Here is a 23,089-nt window from a genome sequence, read left to right as displayed (position 1 = left end):
GCGTCTTTTTTCCCAGCTCCAAAGAGAGCCCGCAAAATACAAAATAAACCACGTGACTGACGCACTTGCGCGCCACGATCGTGCTGCTCTCAAGCGTGGTTTGAGCGAACTAAATCGCTGCAGCCTTAACTCGACGGCCCCGCAGCAGCGGCAGGCCGATATGTTGGCGGCGGCAACTCGCACCGTCATGTGTGCCACTGGCTGACGCAGACGAGAATATATATATATATATATATATATATATATATATATATATATATATATATATATATATATATATATATATATATTAAGGAAGGCAATAGTCCCCGAAACCAAGGTGCATAGGGGAATGGTTCTATTTTTTTTAATATCTAGTGCCAATCAATTAGTTTTCAAAGAAAATTACTTATAAAGCAGCAGAAAAACAACCATGCCGCCGGTGGGATCCGAACCCACGACCTCCGAATATCGCGTCCGGTGCTCTTGCCAACTGAGCTACGGCGACGGCTGTCCAATCTGCTGCTCTCGTGGGTATTTATGTTCATTGGGTGTAAGCGAACCTTGAGAGTGTTCACCAGCGCCACCCTCGACCATAGCGGCGGACGTAGCACGTCCTGTAATACCGCGAGTGTGACGTGGAACGTCATCTAACGGCGAGGGCGGAAACTGTGCGAGAGCCCTCTTAAGCTACCTATGGCATCAAGGCTGCCAGAACCGAGACCCTCGTTAAGCTATTAGCAGATAAGTTAAATGAAATGAGGGGCCCGTTTGACAAACTTATGAAGGAAGCTAACAGCCACCGAAACCAAGGTGCATAGGGGAATGTTTTTTTATGTGTTGTGCTTATCAGTGGGATATTATAGTACTTAGATTAATAAATCACTTAAAGAAAATTACTTATAAAGCAGCAGAAAAAACAACCATGCCGCCGGTGGGATCCGAGCCCACGACCTCCGAATATCGCGTCCGGTGCTCTTACCAACTGAGCTACGGCGACGGCTGTCCAATCTGCTGCTCTCGTGGGTATTTATGTTCATAGGGTGTAAGCGAAGCTTGAGAGTGTTCACCAGGTTGTTTTTTCTGCTGCTTTATAAGTAATTTTCTTTAAGCGATTTATTAATCTAAGTACTATAATATCCCACTGATAAGCACAACACATAAAAAAAACATTCCCCTCTGCACCTTGGTTTCGGTGGCTGTTAGCTCCCTTCATAAGCTTGTCAAACGGGCCCCTCATTTCATTTAACTTATCTGCTAATAGCTTAACGAGGGTCTCGGTTCTGGCAGCCTTGATGCCATAGGTAGCTTAAGAGACAGGCGATTGCGGGTCGGTAGGCTGGAAACGCTGATTGGTTTTTAAAATGGGACGTCACCCGTGACGTCACGCTTAAACGTCATGGTCACGTGACTTTTGATGACGTCATGTCTGGTTGGGGACACACATTTTTTCTAGGCTTTTCTCGGAATTCCTCACGTTTTTCCAACGCCCGCGGGATAAAAAAAAGCGCATCTTGCACGTGTGCACGTGTCTCTATTTAAGCTAACAGCGCCGCTGATTCCGCATCGACTATTCCTGCCGAAGAGGCTCCAGGGAAGTCTGCCCTGTCTGCGTTTGATTCTGTTTATTTGTTTACTCGTTCTGGCCAGCGGCACGCGAGTACATGCATCTATAATTCTTATCTGTTCCGCGAATCCGCCACCGTCTGTTTCTGTACTAGACGCCGCTCTGCCTTGAGGGCGCCTATTCTCACCTCCTGCTCCTCGTTTTCCTTTTTTTTATTTCTCTTTTTTTTCTGCCCGCTCTCCACGGCTGCTCCGTGGACAGGGGGCGACAGCGCGTTTTTCTTTTTCTCTTTATTTCTCTTTCTCCTTTGAAAAACGCTCTCCTTCGAGCAAACACACAGATCACACAAGTTAGATGACGTTTCACGTCACACTCGCGGTGTTACAGGACGTGCTACGTCCGCCGCTATGGTCGAGGTTGAGGGTGGCGCTGGTGAACACTCTCAAGGTTCGCTTACACCCAATGAACATAAATACCCACGAGAGCAGCAGATTGGACAGCCGTCGCCGTAGCTCAGTTGGTAAGAGCACCGGACGCGATATATATATATATATATATATATATATATATATATATATATATATATATATATATATAGAGAGAGAGAGAGAGAGAGAGAGAGAGAGAGACATTTATTTGTACGACCCATGTCCTGTCCGGGTCCATATTCTTGTGGAAGAGGCCGACAGACAGACAAAGAAATTTATTGATGGTCCTGAGGAACCGCGTTAGGGTACCTCCCTGTTCAGGGAGTCCCCGTAGCCGTCGCGGGCCGCACCAACGTCGGGGTCGGAAGATTGTGGTCCTCCGCCCTGTCGCAGGCCCTCTGGACAGCCCGCAGTTGCTCTGAGAGCTCGCCGATCTTAAAGGCTGCCTTCCAGTCGGATAGAGTGGTAAGCGATGAGCTGCGTAACGCAGGACATTGCCAGAGCATATGAGATAAAGAGCTGTACGCCTCCCCACAGTCTGGACAGTAAGGTTCTACATTAGGTGCGAAGTGACTGAATCGGCCCCTGGAGGGGATCGACCCCGTTTGGAGCATGCAAAAGACCGACGATTGTCGTCTAGTAAGTGCAGGATGCGGTAGCGGATAGGCCCGCCGAGCAAGTTGATAATGTGCCAAGATTTCATGGAACGTGAGAAGCAAATCCCTGTACAGTCCTTAGTCGCCGCCCGTGAGTCCACCGGAATCGCCGCGGTGTGTAAGACCTCGCGCACAGTCATGGGCCAACTCATTGGCGTTAACAACTTCAGTGCACATTGATTCCCATATGGGCCGGGAACCATTTGATGATATGAAAACCAGCAGCCCCCTCGCTGCCGAGGATGGCCGCCGTCTCCTTGGAAATCGAGCTGGAGGCGAACGCTCGGGCTGCAGACCTGGAGTCTGTAAAGATATTGGGACGTAGAGGGTCCTTCAGTGCTAGAGCTATAGCAACCTGCTCGGCTACCGTTGCAGAAACCTTCCGCACGGATGCTGAGTTAATGAGTGCTATTGTAGTCAACTGAAACTACGGCATAGTGATCAGAGCGCCCGTACTGGGCGGCATCAACGAAACATGCAAGATTCGGGGTGGCTGCAGCCATTTTTAACAGGGAACGAGCCCGGGCTACCCGGCGCCCTACATTGTATTGAGGGTGGACGTTACGTGGCATGGGATCTACATGAAACGTATCTCGGACCATGGGTGATAGGGTCGCATTGCGCTCCATGATTTCCTGGTGACCACATCCAACGGATTCGAGGATGCGTCTCCCGGCTCGCGAAGATGAGTCGTAATTTTTGGGCCACTCGTTGGGCCTCGATCACCTCCGACACGGTGTTGTGCATGCCTAGTTGCATGAGACGCGCTGTGCTGGTAGTGAGGGGTAAACCCAGCACGCGCTTGATGCTTTTGCGCATGAGGGCGTCGATTTTGGCCCCATCCCGTTTAGACCAGCGCAACGCGGAGGCTACATACTTATCGTGGCTCATAAGAAACGCGTGGTAGAGTATGAGGGGATTGCTCTCACTTAAACCCCCCCTGCGGTTCGAGACCCGGAGGATAATCCAAAGCATATTCTCCGTCTTGGAGGTAATGCGGGCTATAGTCTGTGAGTTGCCCCCGCGAGATTCTAGCAAGAGCCGAGGACCCTGATGGTATCCACTCTGGATTTGTTGTCCGTCCCTAGTATAGAGGGCTATGGGAATTTGATCTAAGGGTGTGGAATACCGAACCCCCATCGGGTGGGCTTATACAATAGTAGTTCGGACTTGGTGACAGACTCAGGCCCGTGTCTAGTAGGAAGTATTCTGTGACGTCGAGCGCCTCTTGGAGCGCACTCTCAACTGCAGCGCCAGACCCTCCCATGCACCACACGGTAATATCCGCGTAGAGGGCGTGACCCGTTCCGCTTACTGCGGCTAGTCTGTCCGAGAGGCCCTTCATGGCGATGTTAAACAGATAGGGGAGAGAGGACCGCCCCTTGTGGAGTGCCTCTCGCTCCCAATGTAAATTCCTGGGATTTGACTTGGCCTAGATATATTTTGACAGTGGCCTTGCGATCCCTGAGAAAGGAGCTAACGTACGCATGGAATCGTGGCCCAAGGCCCAGGTCCGAGATGGCGTCTAGCACGAACCGGTGCGAGATGTTATAAAACGCCTTGACCAAGTCTAGGGCGAGGATGCCCCGTGTATCCCTAGTATCGTCATCGATTATCTGCCTCTTTATAAGTAGCATGACGTCCTGTGTGGAGAGTGCCGGCCGAAAGCCAACCATGTTGTGAGGGAATAGCTCATTGGTTTCTATGTGCCTAGATATACGGTTGTGAATGACATGTTCGGCCGCCTTGCCCACGCAGGACGTGAGCGAGATGGGCCGCATGTTCTCCGGTGCAAGAGGTTTGCCTGGCTTCGGGGTGAGCACCACTGAGGCTGTCTTCCAGGAGTCGGGGACGAGGCCCGTTTCCCAGATTTTAATGACTTCCTCGGTGAGCATCGCAACCGAGTGTGCGTCCAAGTTGCGGAGGAGCTTATTGGAGATGACATCCGGGCCCGGAGCAGAGCGACCATTGAGCGTCTGGAGCACCTCCCAGATTTCGGATTCACGCCCGCCACCTTTTGATCACGAACTATGCGATCAATGGCTAGACTCCGATTGCTTTTGCTTTGCGAATCGTCGAGTAAGTGTTTGAGCAAGTTCCATTTGCCCCCCGCTCTCAACTGCCCATCAACCGAGGAACATACTTCGTTCCATTGCTGTTTGGACAGTTCAATGGAATGAGTTTATATTGCACGATTGAGCTCCACAATTTTCTTTCGGAGTCGACGGTGGAGTCTGTGCGTTCTCCAGCGGCTCAAGATGGAGTTTATGGCTTCTAGGAGGTGCGCCAGGCGCGCGTCTATTCGATCTACTTTTAGGTCGGTTTTAACGACCTTGGTCACAGCTTGTACGTCCTGCTGTAGTCTTGTGAACAGACTATCGAGATTATCGTAGTCGGTCTGGTCCGCCTTCCGCATTTCCCGGAAGGCATCCCAGTCCGTCACTTTAAATTCCCTGGTAGGGGCTGTGCTAATTGTTAGGGTAATCACAATGAAGTGGTCGCTACCCAGGTTCTCTTGCAAATTTCGCCATCCTGCTCCGGGGGCGTTCTTGACGAACGCCAGGTCCGGAGTGGTGTCTCGGACTACCGACGTACCGGTTCGCGTGGGGTATTGAGGATCCATAATCAACTCCATTGAGCAGTCAGAAACTGCCTGGAGAAGGAGATTGCCCTTGGTGGATTGGCGGGGGTATCCCCAGGCGTCGTGGGGTGCATTGAAGTCACCCGCTATGACTATGGGGGCCCCCTTGGTCAGGGCCACCGCCTTTGTCATGATCGTGGCGAATGCCTGCCGTTGATCCGACGGCGAGCTGTATATGTTTAAAAGGAAGACGCTGCTCTTAAGCCAACTGTTAGGGATAATTTCGACCATAATGATCTTCGCCCTGGTTTTACCAAGTGGTAATTTGTGTACTTGAAAGGAGCACTTCCGTGCGACCAAGGTTGCTAAACCTCGCTTTCCCTCCTCCCGTATCGATACGACCCGCTATACCGGGAAGGTGGGCGCGTCATCAGTTTCTTGTAACAGAATTACGTGCGGTTTGACCGCCTGTGCCGAAACAAATTGCTGCAGCGGAGCTTTGCGCCGTTGGAAACTGGCGCAGTTCCACTGCCAAACAACCAACTTATTGGGATTGACCGCCATGGTGATTGCCTTGGATTGGCCATTCGACCGCCGTGTTGATGGGGACGGCGCTTGAAGGTAAAGGTTCCCGACGGGGCTCCTGCGAAATCTGTCTAGCCGTAGCTAACGCGGCCTGTGCACTATCCAGGGACGCCATCCTTTTAAGGAGGGCAGTCACGCTTTCAGCGAGCTGCTGAATTGCCTGCTGCATGCTTTCTAAGTCTTTGTTATTGGACTCGGTCTCCATAGAGTCGGCCCTACGTTTACCCGAGCGCGCCTGTGGTTCCCCTGATGGAGGCACCTGTTGCTTCTCGGCTTGCGAGGGGTAAGACTTACAGAGCGACTCAAAGTCGGCCCTCATCTGCTGCATTTCTGCTTTAAGTCGAGCGTTCTCTTGCATGAGCTGAGCGACTCTGGGATCTACTTTATGCTCCGGCAATGCTACCTGCGTTACATTTGAAGCCGGCGTCGTCTGTTTCGTCTTGACACAATTAGCCCAGGTTGGCGTTTCCTGGATCCGAACCCGGGAGGTAGAGCGCCCTCGGGAAAGAGAGCGCCCTCTGGAGAGGCTGCGTTGTCGACCAGCTGGCGTGACGGAACGCTCCCTCCTGGGGGCTCCCGCCGCGCTGGAGTCACCGGCCCGGTTCTCCTTGGCCAGCTGTTGCTGCTGGTGCTTGTTCTTGGCGCGCTTACGACGCCGTCGGCGTCTGCGTACGACGTATGGAACTTGAAAGCGGTGCTTACACGTTTTGTCCGCCGTAAGATGCGGTCCGCCGCAGAGTGCACACTTCGGCGAACACTGGTGGTCATCAGGTGGTGAGGTTAGTCCGCAGCCCCGGCAATCCTTATTCGGGGGGTTGGGGCACACGTCCGCACGATGGCCCAAACCGCCACACGCGTAGCACACCTCAGTTTGGCGTTTGTAGAGCGTGCAGCGCAGAAGACATAGGCACTCTCATGCCGTCGAAGAGGACGACCACTGTGGTGGTGTTCTTAATTCGTTTGGTTTCCAGAGCCGTCGGGTTATGATGGTTCACGATCATGCGCTGGAGTTGGGCCTAGCTGATGTCTGCGTCGACCCCTCGCGTGACCCCTTTGCAGGTGTTGTCTGGGGTCGCGATGTATGCGGCCACATTGTATGTTCCTTTGCTTATGCGGATTTGCTGGATCCCGGCGTAAGCGGAGGCGTTCTTCTTCTCCGGGGCGGAGACGACGAGAACGTTTTGAGTGAAATTAGGACAATGTCGCCCTCAGTTTCTGTGGGGGCTAGTGCATCCCTCGGTAGTCTGGGGAGCCTGGACGAGGCTGCGAGACGCTGCAGCACGCCTTGCGGGGCAGCCGTGCGGCACCACCCTTCGAGCCCACGTGGGATTTCTTGCTCGTTGAAAGTGGCGTTTCTAACGCTGTCGTCCAGCCTGGGCTGTTGGCTTCTTCGGAGATTTCCTCTCCTACCACCATTTCTACTTCGGGCACAATGCCCCCCCCCCCCCCCCCCCCCTCCTCGTCGGGTTAGGCTTAAGCCTATCCGCGCCTAGCGTCGCCGCGGCGTGCTCGCCACAAAAAGTTCCACAATTTGCGCACAAGGGCCACTCACCGAAGGAAGTGCTCAGAAGAAACCGTGTCGAATGGCGTGCATTTCAGCGATAGGTGACACAAAAAGCAGACCGAAAACATTTACGAAGGCGGGAGCCGATCTGTCCGCGTCCGCACTCGCTCGCTGCCAACAAGCGTCCTTGTGGAAGAGGGAGTTAAGGATCCTTCCCCAAAGGTGTTTCAGGAGATTGCCGCATGAAGAGGCCGTTTTGCCGAGGTGGGCAACCCAGGCTTCCCACGTGGGTATGTTGCGTAAGAGTGAGCGACGTTGCGTGGTGTTGGCTCTTGGGCAGTTCCAGTATGTGTGGACAAGCGTGGGTATGGAGCCACACACTTGACAATAAGGTGTATTGGGGTCATGTTATATTTTGTGTCAGGGCAACCTTAGACTTCAGTCAACCAAATGATCAGGCAGGCTTTCGTAAATGATATTCCACAATAGATCATATTCACGCTATTAACCAGGTGATAGAGAAATGCGCAGAATATAATCAGCCCCTATATATAGCCTTCATTGATTACGAGAAAGCATGTGCCTCAGTGCAAACCTGAGCAGTCATTGCATAATGAGGGTGTAGAAGAGGCTTATGTGAAAATACTGGAAAATATCGATAGCAATCACATAGCTACCACAGTCCTCCATAAAGTCAGAAATAAAATTCCAGTAAGGAAGGGTGTCAGGAAGGGAGACAAGATCTCGCCAATGCTATTCACCGCCTGTTTACAGAAGGTATTCCGAGGCTTGAATTGGGAACAGTTGGATATGAGTTAATGGAGAATACCTGAATAATATGCGATTCGCTGATGACATTGCCTTGCCGAATCACCCAGGAGATGAACTCCAAAGTATAATCAGTGAGTTAGACAGGCAGAGCAAAAAGGTGGGTCTAAAATTAACATGCAGAAAATGAAAGTAATGTTCAACAGTCTCGGGGAACAGCAGTTCACAATTGGCAGCGAGATGCTGGAAGTGGTAAGGTGATACGTCTACTCAGAGCAGGTAGTGACCGCTGATCCGGATCATGAGAGGGAAATAACTAGAATAAGAATGGGGTGGAGCGCATATATGGCAGGCTCTCTCAGATCACGAATGGCCCTTCAACAATATCCCTCAAGCGAAAACTATACAAATCTTATCGGTACTCACCTATGGAGAAGAAACGTGGAGGCTAACAAAAAGGGTTCAGCTTAAGTTAAGGACAACACAGCGAGCTATGGAAAGAAAGAAAAATGATAGGTGTAACATTAAGAGACTAGAAGCGGGCAGAGTGCGTGAGAACAAACGCGAGTTAGACATTCTAGTCAAAATCAAGAGGAAGAAATGGGCTTGGGCAGAGCATGTAATGCGAAGGTAAGATAACCAGTGGTTGTTAAGGGTAACGGAATGGATTCCAAGAGAAGGCAAGCGTAGCAGGGGGCGGCAGAAAGTTAGGCGGGCATATATAGTGGGCGCAGCTGGCAAAGGACAGGGTTAATTAGAGAGACATGGGAGAGGTCTTTGCCCTGCAGTGGGCATAGTCAGGCTGATGATATTTTATGTTAGGTGAACTCATTGGGGCTTGTCTGAGCAGCACTGTGTGCTTTCGAGGGAGAGTCAAGTGGCCTACGGAGTTCTCATCTGTCTATACGCAGTGCTTTGAGATAGGTTTCTCAGCCTTTCTGAATGATTTCAAGGACTTGTTTTATTCCATCCTTCAGGAAGAATTGCTTCTGGCATTCAAGAAGCCATTGAAATCCACAGTGTTCTGTCTTTTCAGAAAAACGGTGGTGTTCCAGACAGCGGAAAACTTTCGAAAGCGCTGCGACAGGGGACACCAAAAGAAAGACACGAAGGACAAGCGCTAGTATCAACCAAGTTTATTGGAAAAAACACGAGGTTAAATAGCTCACACAAGGCAGCCAGCAGCGCATGCGCCTACACCCAAAATGACAAAACGAATCACTGTGTTGAATTAAGATACCGAATTTCACTATCATGGATTACAACAGATGGTGTGCTGACGCACATGTCGGAGTTTTTGTGAATATGATATGCCTCAGATAATTCCCTTGTTAGCTGATTGGAATGCCTATACAGAATTTTTGTATTATTGAACAGAGGTACACATGCATTTTTGTCCAACGGGTTAGAATTGTTAAATTCGCAGTCTCTGTAATGCAGGGCCAAATTCGAGGTAGGAGCCCCCTTTAAAGATGAATTATGTTGGAGTAGCCGTGTGTTTATACATTTACCAGTTTGGCCTATATAACTCTTGCCGCATGTGAACGGTACATCATATACCACTCCCTCGGCACAAGGTGCAAACAGCAACTCATGTTTTATATTGCACTGTTTTTTACTTTCTTTTCACTTTTGTTTTTCTAATCTGGCTCTCCTATCGACCATAGCACAAATTTTTCCAAATTTTTGGGGAGCAGAAAACAGCACCCTTACCCCATATCTAGTGCCTACGTGCTTTAATCGGTGGGATAATCTGTGAACATACGGAATTACTGCACACTTTCTTTTCTCGTTACTGGGAGGCTCTGGTGAATCGAGTTTTCCGAATGACTTAAGCTTTGTCAGGAGTTTATTGCAGGCTAGTGTAATCACGTCATTAGGGAAACCTGCCGACTTCAGCCTCTGGATCTGCTGCTTGAAACTGCTATCAATAACGTGAACACACGACTTAGCAATTGCTGATCCTAAGCACGACACAGCTATGCCGCACTTCACCAGCTTTGAATGCCCTGAGTGGAAACTAAGCTAAGGCTTCTCCGAACGCTGCAGAAAGGACCAACAAACGTGATCCAGTTTTAGTTCCAGTCTGATATCCAAGAACTGTAGTTGATTGTTGTCCGGGGTTTCAAAGGTAAATTTTAAACCATAACTATTGCCGTCAAAAGTTTTAAAGATTTCTTCTACTTGTCTCTTAAAGTCACCACTTTCAACAAAAACCAAATAATGTCGACATACCGGAAGACGTGTTTAACAGTGTCACCTAAATTAACCTTTATAGCTCCGTCAACATAGGATAAAAAGATACTTAGCACAGGAGCCACCTTCGAGCCAATGCACACCCCAGTTCTTTGGATAGTTTTCCTTCCCAAGCAATAAAGGTGGATTTTAAATAAAAAGACAGAAGTTTTCAACGATGTACCAACTAGCTCAATTGTCCGTGTTACTCCAGACAGTGGATTCCTTGAGTTCAGTGCTAACCTTTTAAGGCGATAGCCTTTAGTGACTCATATTTGCAGTGATCATCCGTCCGTTACATCGCCATGAAGGTCACATGACCTTGTGATGTCACATGATCTTAAGGTTATTGAGAGATCTATAATTTCGCAGAAAATTCAAATCAGTGCAATGACTCGCAAAACGGCTTTCGCCTTCCCACAGTTAAGAGATATCTAAGTGCCTGCAATGAATTTTTTATCCTCGTACGTTCTCCATTTTTAAGAGGCATATTTGTTCAGACATGGAATATGCATTGATAGGGTCCTGCATTTTCGCAGTTCTAAGTGCCTTGTTTCCCGTGTCTAAGAAACAGGGTCTCTCCCTGCTCTTCAAAGCCTTTCCAGCAGTCTTGAAGACTTTCAGATACGTAGATGACTACCTCCTAAGCCCTCAGTTTGAATAACACAAAAGAAACTGTGAAGTAACGGGAGCAGGTACTCCAGAACTTTTTTTTGAGTTGGGGGGCAAGACTGTGAGCTTATTTTGTTGTTTATTTAATACTCATTTACCTACATAAAAATTTTATATTTCATTATTTTTTATTTATTTTACAATGTTCAAAGGTTGATGCAAACAGTCACGTTGTGGCCACGTGAATGACTTGGCGGCGGCGATAGCCACAAGCGTGCTCAGCAGACATCGAACTGAATGCCTGCAGTTCTTGGCCACCCTCAGTTTAAAGCTGGCAAGGAACCTCCAAGATAAAGAACCAAAAGCAACTACAACCATCTGGGAAAATGTGGAAGCATTTGCACGTGGCCATGATCAATGGAGATAAGTCTGGTCCCATCTCGCATTACAAAACAAAATGATAAGGCCGTGCGCCGGTGGTTTGGAGTGCCACCGAAGAAACGGTGCAATGATTTACGGGAATATAAAACGAATTGAAATGGGAAGCTTTACTCACGAGGAGTGATCAATTGCATTAAAGTTCATGTACAGTTTAAATTCTGCTAATCATGTACATGGGTCAAACAGTAGACTTCTGTTGGGACATGACTGGTTTAGGTTACTCACATATGAAATGTTTAACAACTGGCTACAAAGCCAAGCAGCTCAGCTCCACTGTGCTTTGCATTAAGAGTCCTAGAACTGAAGTGTTTCAATTGTGAGAAATCTGATCCAAGTGCAAGCAATCGGAGACTGGGGGTGCGGGCGCTGACCCCTCTGGAAAAATGTTGGGGGGGCGACCGCGCCCCTTGCCCCCCCCCCCCCCCCGTTCCATGGTTCCTGAATGGGAGTTCCCAAGTCGCGAAACAGCCATTGCACACTTGGTGCAGGAACGTGAGAGAAAGCCGCTGCCCTCTTATGCACAGCAAATTAGCAGGGTGCCGAGGGTTTGACACTAAGCACTCGAGCACACTGATCTTTGAGCGGTCTCCACCATGCAGCTGCGTGTGTAGCCCCTGTCGACCATGTCACAGTATCTGTGGTCAGACGCCCGTGCAGGGGTGGCGTGAGTGGAATTGGAGGGGGCGTAGAGAAGCCTCTGGAGAACATAATGGTTGTCCAAAGAAGGTGTTTATACCCCTGTCATTAGGCCACAATTCAGCTGTTTTAATGCGAAAGCATTATATGGCTCACTGGCAATGAAACCAGGCATCGGCGTTGACCAGCAGCAGTGGTCCCAAAAATGCCAGATGTCACCGTGGTATCAGAGAAAAACCTTGCGAAGGTGCGGAGAATTGAGCCCAGGACTTTCAGATTGCGAGGCGAGCACGCAACCCATAGGCCACAAAGCTGCGTTGCTTATTGGCGAACAAAGGTGAACCTAGTGTGTTGCCTTACGACTGTATGCTAATAAGTGCGAGCTGAAAGGGAGATAAAAATTTAGAAAAGTAAATAAAAATAAAATCAATGATTTTGAATTTAAAGCACGTAAGAAGTTCCAAGTGCCCTCCATAATTTTTTATTTAGTCGTCGTCCCTGCATCCATGTGTGCTCTGCAGACATCGGCACAAACTTTGTGAGGCACCCTCACTCTGAACCCCTGCATCTTTTCCTCCCTCGCCTCACCAGTGAGAAATCCTCATCAGGCGAGGGTGAAGACGCCCTCCTTGCCCTCACGACGATGCCCATGTCTGATTGTGAATGTGAAAGTGGAAACAGTGTCCATGTGGGAAAAAGTAACTGCCAACAGGACCCATTAATGGTGTAGTGCCATACCATTAAAGGTGGTGCTCAAGTGTCCCGAAATTTTCTTGCAGGCAACTGGGTGACTAAACACATTCGTCTTTCAAAACAAGGTGAATTCCAGCCTGGATGAAGCTCCTTGCCAGTGTACTGGTCAGAACAGGCTTTTCGACACAAAACCACCAATATTAACAATATCTAGAAATTACCCAGCACTGGAAACTACTGATTCTCATGGATAAATGAAGACAAAGCACTCAAAACATGTCAAAGCTTTATTATGCTTAGCAAGCTTCGGAAAATATTGTGTACTAAAAGTATACCAGGCTCTTCTTGAAATGGTATGAAAATTATTAGTCTCTACGAAGAAGCATACCAAACTATGTACAGTATGTTGGAACTGTTAATTATGCCAGTTTCAACAAAGCACTTTTGGACATGTGACCTTGACAACTGGCATGAACAATAGAAAATATCTGCAGGCAGCCCACCTGTTTCCTATGCACACAAGTACTGCAAAGCCATCCTCACAGCATGCTGAGATGGCACCAATGTAAATTGGATATGGCATGCTAACCGCTTATACTGGTGAACACTGAATCCTACAAGTAAAAAAAAAGACAGGGCTACATTGATTTCCTTAAGTCTTATCACACACACAACCATACCAAGCTAAAACAAGGAGCACTCCACCAACACTCCACAATCACACTACCGGAAGGCTTGGCCATTTTGGTCTTTTTATCTTTCTTATCACTGCTCGCAGTTGTGTTGGTCTAAAAGACAAGTGGCAGAAGCCCTGCACTTACGAAGCATGGTTGCCTGCATAGACAGCACTGGTTCTGCCAGCTCACAGGAACAGTTACGCATTTTTACTGCTTCAATGACAAACACCATACATGCCTGTGTTCTGTACACAGCAACACTAAAACAAGAGGCTATACTTTGAACAACACTTGAAAACACAGACCATGTGACAGTACCTATGTCACCCATTATGTAGTTACAGGAACAATGACTGCAGATGGTGACATCAGTGTCACCAAAGTAGGCACAAATAGACATTTTGACACCTTGTAATATACACGTGTCTGCTGTCAATAAAACACTGCAGATTTATTCTCCACAGATCAAGCACAACTACCACTTGTCCAGTGTAAGTCACATCTTAGTACAACATAACGAGTAAAAGCTTGTGGAGAACTTCCACAGGCCTTGAAACATGAGGAAGACAGTGTCTTGACTTCCGGAGAACATCTAGTTAAAGTACACAATAATTAATTAATAATTATAATATATATAAAAAAACTTCTGCTGGTAGCAGTTTCAGAAAGCGCGGCACTTTTAAGCCACTGCACCATAAAGCGCTGTCATACAGCATCTGCTCAACAAAACTAAGTGAGAGACCATGTGCACTGGAGCCTGTGTGCATTTGCACTGACAAAAAGAAAAAAACAAGACCAAGACACTGGCACAATGTACAGTATGAAGCTGTGCACAACTGTCACAGAAACAGTTTCAAATACCTTCAAACTGTATTGAGCTATGTACCTCAACAGGCAATAACAAAAAAGAAAGAACGGATTCATACAGGGATGGCATACCATATTGTCTTTGTAATGCACATGCTTTACTACCACGTATAACCGGCTAACAGGGATGCATACATTCCATCCAATGTGCCAACAGTGTTTAAAGAGTCCTCCAGGCATTTTGCCACCTGTTCTTGACTATGATGGTATAGAGCATTTCTCCTGTATGCAACTAGACTAATACTAGTCCTCGGAAGGTTCCCAGAGAATGAATGCCCTCGGGCAATGCGCCATAAAAGCAAGCAACATATTACCGACACACCTTGCTTCAGAAGCTAAAACCTCGGGTGGGGGGGGGGGGGGGAGAGGGGGGAACTACTACCAACCAATGTCCTAAAATCAATAGCTCTTTTGGTATGATGAGTCTAAAGTCCGTGGGGGCCCTTGGAGTGTCATTTGCTCCCGATCCATGTTGGCATAGTCGTTGAGAAATGTACTTGTGCCGTAAAAACGCTCCTGCTCCTCACATTGGCGTGCAAAGTCTTCCTCCAGTTTCTGCAATCCAAAGTGTCCAAATAAAGCCCAAATCAAGTGAAGACCATCAAAGTAAATCAGCTTACAACAGAAAATGTAGTTGCAACACTCCAAAGCATGGACCAAAAAAAAAAAAATGCACAACAGATTAATTCAGAAAAGGAGAGCATATGCCCCTTGCTTGCAATGTACAGCCATTGTCAAAAATATATTGCCCATGAGGTTCTCTTTCCCGGCCCCCCAATTTTCTAATATCTGGGGAGCGCCGACCGCCTGGTGCTGCGGTCTGATGGGCTGTTCTTAGTGCACACTAACCCCTCTGCAGTACATTTATGAATAATGTGTCTGAGTGTTCTAGCTCTGCCTCCACTGCCCGTTTCTGGCTCTGTTTGCCTCCATGTGTGCTGTGTTAAGAGTACAGAGCTCTACCTGGGCTGCATTTCCGGGCGCTGTCCTGAGAGCATTTGTCTTTAAAGGGACCGAACACTGACCAGAATGTGTCATGAGATTACGGCAGAAATGAAAAGATCATGCCTCATATTGTAAGAATTGAGTACTGCAATATCAAAGAAACAAGCATTTATAATTTTCATTTGGTATTGAAAATCACACAAAAAGCCGTCTTGTGGTGAAACGTGCCAATATTAGTGTATCCAACTACGTGACTACAGTGGCTAGAATTGGGAAGTGTGACGAGCGGCATGCAGCGCCTACGAGGAATGTTGAAGCCTCCGGAGAGGAGCCGCGAGGGGGTGCGCGCTGCCACTTATGCGTCGCCGATCCGAGTCGCACCGGCTCTGCTGCACGCCATCTGCCGCTGACTGCTCTCGGAAGTCGCGCTTGTTTCTTTTTGTGTTGCAGCAACAGGGAAGACTGCATGCGTACTCATGCCTCGTAAACAGAGCCATTGCTTCGTGCCAGTATGCACTACAGGTTACAAGTCCTGCAGAAAGAAACTGTCGTTGTTTGGAGTTCCGAAGGACCAGGCTGTGTTGGCGCAGTGGCGGCGAGCTATTCCACGTGTTGAAAATCAACTCGAAGAAAACTCCGCTGTGTGCGAGCTGCACTTCACCGAGAGGTATATATCCCGCCACTTCGAGCACACCGTGAACGGTGAAATTGTCTGGATTGACAGTGGTAGGCCTCTCTTGCTTCCGGGAGCTGTGCCTACACAGTTGCCTAATCTCCCGCATTACCTGTCAAAGAAGCTGCCTACAAGCAGAAAACGCCCAGCGAGGAGTCCAGCTTCAGCTCCACCTAGCATGAAGAGTGCGGCAGACGAGTGTTCACCAGTGAGTGTTGAGACCGAAAGCGTCTCCAGCTCTGTTTTATTTGAGGACTTGGCCCTGCCATCAGCTGCATGGGGAAAGCATACGTTAAGTGTTTCGCCTCTGACTGTGGCTTACAGCGAGTGTCGGACTGCGGTGGATAAGCGCATCTTGTTAGCAGAAAAGTTAGTTTTGTTTTCACGGGAAGAGGGCAGTGTGACCCATTAAATTTTTGTCAAAGGAGTGCAGCAAAAGGATGTCGCATGTGACGACCCTGCATTGCTCCTTGAAAGAGTGGATGCCATGAGCATTTGTTTGGGTGCAGGCAGCATACACGAATTTCCATTCGCGCTTGGCAATGAAAAGATTGTTCTTTCAGATACAGCCATATTGAGCCAGAAATGCCAGGGCACCTCCATTGAAGGCAAACCATGTATTCAGTGCAAGCATTTACGGAAAGCTCTTCTTAACCAAAGGTCAAGAAAACAGTGCAGCCCAACCGGAGCAGCCCGAACTTCAAAGCGTAGAACAGCGCAAGTCCAAGCCACCCGTCCATTAAAAGCCAAGGGGCAGCACACTGCACTCAAACTGAGGAGCTGAAGAGCCAAAGTGTAGAACTTGAAGAGGGCGTCCTCGCAGACCGATAGCAAATGTTGCCACCAAAGCAAAGACTTGCTGTTATGCAATGCTATCAAGTCGCTCGCCGCAAATCAACAAAAGGCATGCGCTACAACCCGGATTGGTTGCTAGAATGTATAATAATGTGAATGAAAAGTCCGAGGCTTTATGAGCATGCCAGGCGGGAAGGCATACTCATACTCCCAAGCAGAGGCTGCTTAATGGTCCACATGTGCAAATACAAAGTGCGTTCGGATTTAACCCTGCTATTATCACAGGGATCACAAAGAGAACTAAGTCCATGGATGAACTAAGTCCATGGATTTCGTCTACGATCAGGCCTGATCGTAGATGAAATGAAGCTGACAGAGTGCATGAATGTTGGTACAGGAGGGAAAGTGGAAGGCCTCGTCGGCTTGGGAAAATTCACTTTGGAAAGCAACAGACATCTTCCCTGTGATCACGGTCTCGCGATTATGTTTCAGCCTCTGACTGATTCCTGGCATCGGATACTAGGAGTCTTAGCTTCCCGGGGGCAATGTAAAGGTTCCGCTTTGTCAAAAATTTTGATTTTGACAGAAGTGGTTTTGCTTGCTGAAAAGGCTGGGTTGAAGGTGGATTATATCACGGCGGATGGAGCGTCATGGAACCGTTCAATGTAGCGTCTTTTTGGGATTTCCGGCTCCTCGACTTTCATCAAGCCATCTGCACCCAAACCTGTTGACGCAGCAAGACGCCTCTTCTTCATTTCTGATTTTCCGCATTTGAAAAAATGCGTTCGAAATGACCTTCTCAAGGCAAGGTACACAACACCTAAAGGTTCAGTATATATTGAATATATCAGAGCAGCACACAACGAGGATAAGTGCGCACTTGCTCTCAAAGTGATGCCAAAAGTCCCTGTTCCTCACGTGAACCCAAACAACTTTGAGATGAAAGTGAACCTTACTTTTCACCTTTTCAGTTCGCAAGTGCTTCGTGGCCTAGTCTTCTATCAGAAACAAATTAAGGAGCAATGGGGCGATCCTGCACCAACGGAAGCCTTTGTTTTGCTGATGTGGAAGCTGATAAAGGCCACGACAGCATGCATACCCTCTGAAGGGTTAAAACCTGAGTCTGCAGATGAGATGCACATCAAGGATGCACTAAAGTATCTAAACAGGTGGGAGGTTCATGTAAAAATTTCACCAGCAGGATTCTTTTCAACAAGCTCTGCTGAGGAGCTAAGAGTCACCCTTCAAGGCACGCTTGTACTTCATGAGAAGCTTGGCTATAATACCTGTTGACGTGCCGACTGAGCCAAGACTGCTTATGTCTGGAATAATAAGACAATTTTCTTGCTGCAACGACCATCCCACTGCTGCCCAGTTCTTGCTGACTGTGAACTGCCCCAGGTTTCTACGATTTGGTCAAAGCGCCGAGCAGCGGAAACTGTGAAGGGGGAGATCTGAAGTTTCTCCTTAGTAGTGAAGATTCAAAACAAGAACTGGACGCATTGCTGGAAAGTGGGAAGATTGAAGAAGCTTCTCAGATTGTAAAGAAGTCCTCAACTCTTTCGCTACCGTGCCATAGGCGACCGGGCGCTTATGATCGACGTTTTGAAAAAGCCGCCAAAAATTCATTTTGCACTTGCAGACAGACACGCTGCACCATCTAGATTGTGTGCTCAATAACTGTTTTTTTGATTGCAGTTTTGGTTTCAGTGTTTCGACATGAGGGGGCGACATTTAGTTGGCTGGCGGCGTCGACTGCTTGCAGCCCGGGTCCATTTTGAGTAAGTCGTGCCGTCCCACTGCTATGGCGAAGTGAGGTTCGTCGGCTGCTAAGTGCGAAATATTTCAATTTGTTTAAGTCTTAGGCTAAAGGCACTAAAAGGGAGCTAAAGATAGAGATCCGAAGCACGCTGGGTACGCTGTATCGTCGCATCCTGGTGTCTACGATCAGCGACGACGCTCTGCGATGGCCTGATACGTCGTAACCTGTGGTGCTTAGCGGGACAGCGAGGAGTGATCATGGCGATTCCAGCAGCGTACAGACAGCGTAACCGTGACTGTGCAGATGAAGAAGCGATACCTAAGCAGCTTTTGTGGATAGCCAGCAATGGCGCAATAGATCGAAATTTCCGGTAAAGCTGGTAGCGCGGCGCCGGTCGCGAAATGGCGTCCCGCTGCGTGCGGAATCGGAAACTTTGACGAAATGAACTTGCTTCTGAATGTTTTGAGGGGCAAGATGAGCAAACGAGCACTTATCGTTTGTTAGCGGCTGACTGCGATCACAGCGCCGTTGTGAGGTACAATCGTGCGCCGCAACTTCAGGGAGGTCGCTAGCAAAGGCACTCGTCTCGGGTTCCAGACTCCAGACCATGCCATTTGTTCTCCGGTAATTTCCTTGTTGCAAGCGCAATTATGTCGATGGGAAATGATGCTTGCACATCAGAAACCAGCCAGATCACGCTTCAGTCATTCCTAGTTAGCCTTGGTACCATAAAAATATGCCAAAAACGTTTTTCCCCGATTTCTCAAAACTGCATTTTTGGCACATTCAGAATTTTGGAGGACCTATATCTCCAGTTCTATATCAGCTATTACTACAATTCTTTTTGTGCTAGAAAGATAAATGCACAGGTTGTGCAATAATGCTAATTATAAACCACTGTTTCTCAAGGGAAATTTTCAAAATAAATCCTTTTGTATCAGCCATCAAAATGAGCTTTTTCTCTGTCAAGTTTGACCAGCTGAAACTTCGTCCATGTCATCCTAGGTCATTTATAGAAATCTTCTCCACAAGATCTTATGTTTATCAACCAAGCTTCCTCCAATCAAGAGACATACTTTTCATGATAAATCTAAAACTATCTGCTGCAGGAGAAAACTGTTTGTAGTTTTGGAATCAGGACATGGAAATGTACAAACAGTGAAAAATTTGGTGTAAATCTGTCCATAAATAAAGAAAATAGTTCTAAGAGGGGTGTCCTTCCAAGCTTGGCTTGGATGATGCCGTCCAAGCCAATACCGGTGATGACATTGAGAACTGCAACTGTACTATGCAAGGGCTGCTAAGGTGGGTGTTGCCATATTAAGTACAATGCAATTAACCTAGGCTACAGGGATACTGCAGAACTGCTCCGACAGGAATTCAGCAATGCTGTGTATGCCTCCATGGTACCATGCAGTACAAAATAGCAGCCAGGCCATGGAGGATTTCCCTAGCTTGTTGCATAAAAAATCATTTCCTTACCTGCTTTCGTGGTTTCAGGTTGGCTTTCCACTCACGCAGCTCAGTGCCATGCTCCTCATCCAACTGCTTCAGCTTCTGGGTCTCATGTTCCATAAGCATCTTGCGTTTTTCATTCTAGAAGAAAACGAAAAAAAAATGTGAAAGCCTAGTGCCAGGTATCAACTCTTGTCAGGGCTGCATGAACGCATCTACGTTATTTCTAAGAGTTTTATACTATAATAGCCCCTTTATGAACCAAATAAATCTGCTGAGAGCAAAAATTGTTTCTTGCATAAACCATGACCAGATGGTCTGTTGAAAGTGTCAAAAATTTTGCAAATGTTTACACATTTGAACGCATCTTTATTGTGTTGTGCACACAAAGTCTGTCTGAAACCTCGTCAATACGAAAAATCCAGATAATTTGGGCAGCCGATGTGGTCCTGGGCAAGCCTGTCTATGGCATCGAGCGCTCGTTAATTCAGACGCTGCTAGGCTCACACCAGTTAATTTGGATGCACTCTCGACCGAAATAGCAAGTGATCGTGCTAATATCCAGCGTTGTGTCAAATATCACATCAGAAAGGTGCCCGTGCAGCAAGTCAGGCAACGGCAGGCGTGATGATGTATGGAGGACCTCGACATTGGAAAATTGTTCGGCCACATAGTTGTAGTTTCCCTTTCTTTAGTATTGCTCTAGACCATGGCGATGGCAGCACTGGCCGTGCATCGCCTAGTAAAGTTTTCCGCAGTTTTGGATGCTGGGCGGCGCGTCCCTGGTCTTTTTACTTTCACACCAGAAAACATCTCGCCATTCCGGGGGCGACATTTTCCCTCGGTTGTCGGGGTTTGTGTTGAAGCGACACAAGGGCTACAAGGAACGCTGCAGAAGAGGGCTCCGGATTAATTTTGACCACTTGGAGTTCTTTAATGTGTGCTGACATCGCACAGAATATGGGCACCTTTTGCGTTTCACCTCCATCAAAATGAGGCTGCCGTGGCTAGGAATGGACCTGGGTCCTCCTACTCAGTAGCTGAGCACCCTAACCCCTGAGCCACTGCAGCAGAGCCTTGCCTCAGTTCTGCCCGCCTGATTTTTCTGTTCTTTTATTGGGGTGAAACAGCGCTGACATAGTGACATATTGCTAACCTCGGCTACATTTTCGTTTGCCAGACAGTTTTCCAGCAATCATTTTATTAAACAGAAGCACTATGCAGGCTGGCACGTACAGTAAACGAACGTTTGGAAAAACAAACCTGCAGTTGTTCCAGCTCTTTGATAGTGGCATCAGCGGCTGCTTTCAGCTCTTCAAGTTGACGTCTGTGCTTGAGTTCCTGACGCTGGTGCTCAGCCTTGTACCGCTTCTTCTCTGCCTCCTGGAACTGGTGACACCAAAAAATCTCAATTACTAACACAGCCTTGAACAGTGCTTGAACAGCGACAACATAAATGAAAAGAAACAGCCCTCTTCAATGAACAGAAACACAGCCGCTGCATGATCTTATGAAACCAGTGAGCCTCACTGTCATACTGACATTTCAGTACTTCAGCTGGCAGTTCACACAAATACAGTCAAATCTCGATATAACGAATTTCAAGGGACCACCGCAATTCATTTGTTATTTTGAAATATCGTTAAAGTGAAAATCATGTAGAGTAGCGCCAATAATTAGAGATCCCTTACCTCAGCTCTACAGCAGCGGGTACGCTTGGAAATAGTCTTCTCCGACCAATAAATACACGCGGTTGAACACACGGTTGAACACGCAGCATTTATTTGAAAAAAAAAAATCGGTGATCTTTTACTGCTTCGTGGAGGACAAACGGTGCAAGACAAACGACTCGATGTCGTCGACTTCCTTGAGTACCGCCTCGGGCACACTGACAGAAGCTCCAAGGAAGACGCGCACCTTCCCAATGGCATTCAAGACATCGGAGCTTGAGACGCAGTCGTCCGGAAGATCAGCGATCTTCGCCTCCACGTCGTCGTCGTCATTGCCATTGTCCGGCTCGCGAACGCTGCTCACTACGTCCTCGGTTGTTAGCTCCGTCGCCGTCCACGCAGCCGCGTCGCACTCGACGTAATCACCGAATGTCACCGAAGGGTCTATGGAGAGATTTTCTTGCGCCTCCTCCCACAACTCACTTGCGTTGTCGCTGTCTTCGTATTCGCGATCTTGCAGATGGGCTGGCGTCTTCAGTAAACCTGCCTTCCTCCAGCAGTCTCGAATGGTGGTAAGACTGACCTTCCACCACGACCCGGTGAGCATCTCCGTGGCCTGCTTGACGTTTATTGCTGTTGGCTCTTCCATTCGAAGGTTAACCAGCAGCCGCTGAACTAGGCTGCGCCGAGCAGTTGTCAACAACTCTCCTGCCTTCCTGCTTCATTTCGCTGTCGACCTTGAGGAGCCAGTCAGAGAAGATATCGCGCGTCATCCAAGCACGGCTGTTGGCTCAGTAGTCACACAGCAGCGACACTACATTTTTCATGCAACAAGGGTTTAAATATTTCTCAATGACGAGAGGCCTGAGCTTCTTTGTGCCAGTTGCATTACAGGCGAACAGCACGGAGATGCGAACCTTCGATTTCTTCCCGCCTTTGCACTTCATGCCCTTTTAATGCATCGTTTTCTCCGGGAGGGGCTGATAGAAGCATGCGGTCTCATCGGTGTTAAAAATATCATCCTCGGAGTAGGACAGCACGATTTCCTGAAAGTGGCCCCGTTCGTCCACGCAGCGGCACCCTCAGCGTCCGTTGCTTTTTCTTCTCCGGAGGTCATCTGCCAGGTGATCCCATTTCTCTAACGAAAACAGTAGAGCCACCCGGCACCTGCTTCAAAACCAGAGACTTCAAGTGCTGAGGCGAATTCCCGTGCTTTTTCCTGTAGCATTGGCCCCGACACTGGCACACCTTGCAATCGGGCATCCTTGAACCACGTCAACACTGCTTGATCCATGTTTTGAAAATTCCCAGCCGTTTCCTGCTTAGAGCAAGCTGAGACCTCCGGTGAAGCTCAACTATTTTCGCACGATCCTTCAAGATGGTCGCAATGGTCGACAGCGCCACTCCAAGCTCCTTGCTGATGTCGATCTGCCTTTTCCCGGCATCAATGTCCCGAAGAATGGCGACTTTACCCTGCAGCGAAAACTGCTTTCACTTCTTTTTGGTGGGCACCGCAGAATTTTTCGTCATCCGAGGGGCAGAGTGATCGTGCGGCAGCTG

The 23,089-nt window shown here is 48.2% G+C and overlaps 1 protein-coding gene across 1 annotated transcript in view; it reads right to left on the bottom strand.

The window, feature by feature from the left end:
- Window positions 1-12,954: 12,954 nt before the first annotated feature.
- The window catches only part of Slik (Sterile20-like kinase), an 80,159-nt gene continuing 70,024 nt past the window's right edge, over window positions 12,955-23,089 (bottom strand). Inside the window, exons 19-21 of the mRNA XM_077645766.1 lie at window positions 21,123-21,248; window positions 19,887-20,000; window positions 12,955-14,784 (exon numbers count right to left, since the gene is read on the bottom strand). Coding sequence (XP_077501892.1) covers window positions 14,629-14,784; window positions 19,887-20,000; window positions 21,123-21,248 — 396 coding nt within the window. The 3' untranslated portion in view covers window positions 12,955-14,628. The remainder of the gene's footprint in view (window positions 14,785-19,886; window positions 20,001-21,122; window positions 21,249-23,089) is intronic.

This window comes from Amblyomma americanum, chromosome 1, assembly GCF_052857255.1.
Source record: "Amblyomma americanum isolate KBUSLIRL-KWMA chromosome 1, ASM5285725v1, whole genome shotgun sequence".
Classification (NCBI taxonomy): domain Eukaryota; kingdom Metazoa; phylum Arthropoda; class Arachnida; order Ixodida; family Ixodidae; genus Amblyomma; species Amblyomma americanum.
Note: the sequence above shows the minus strand (reverse complement) of the source record. Positions and strands in the feature narration are given on the sequence as shown.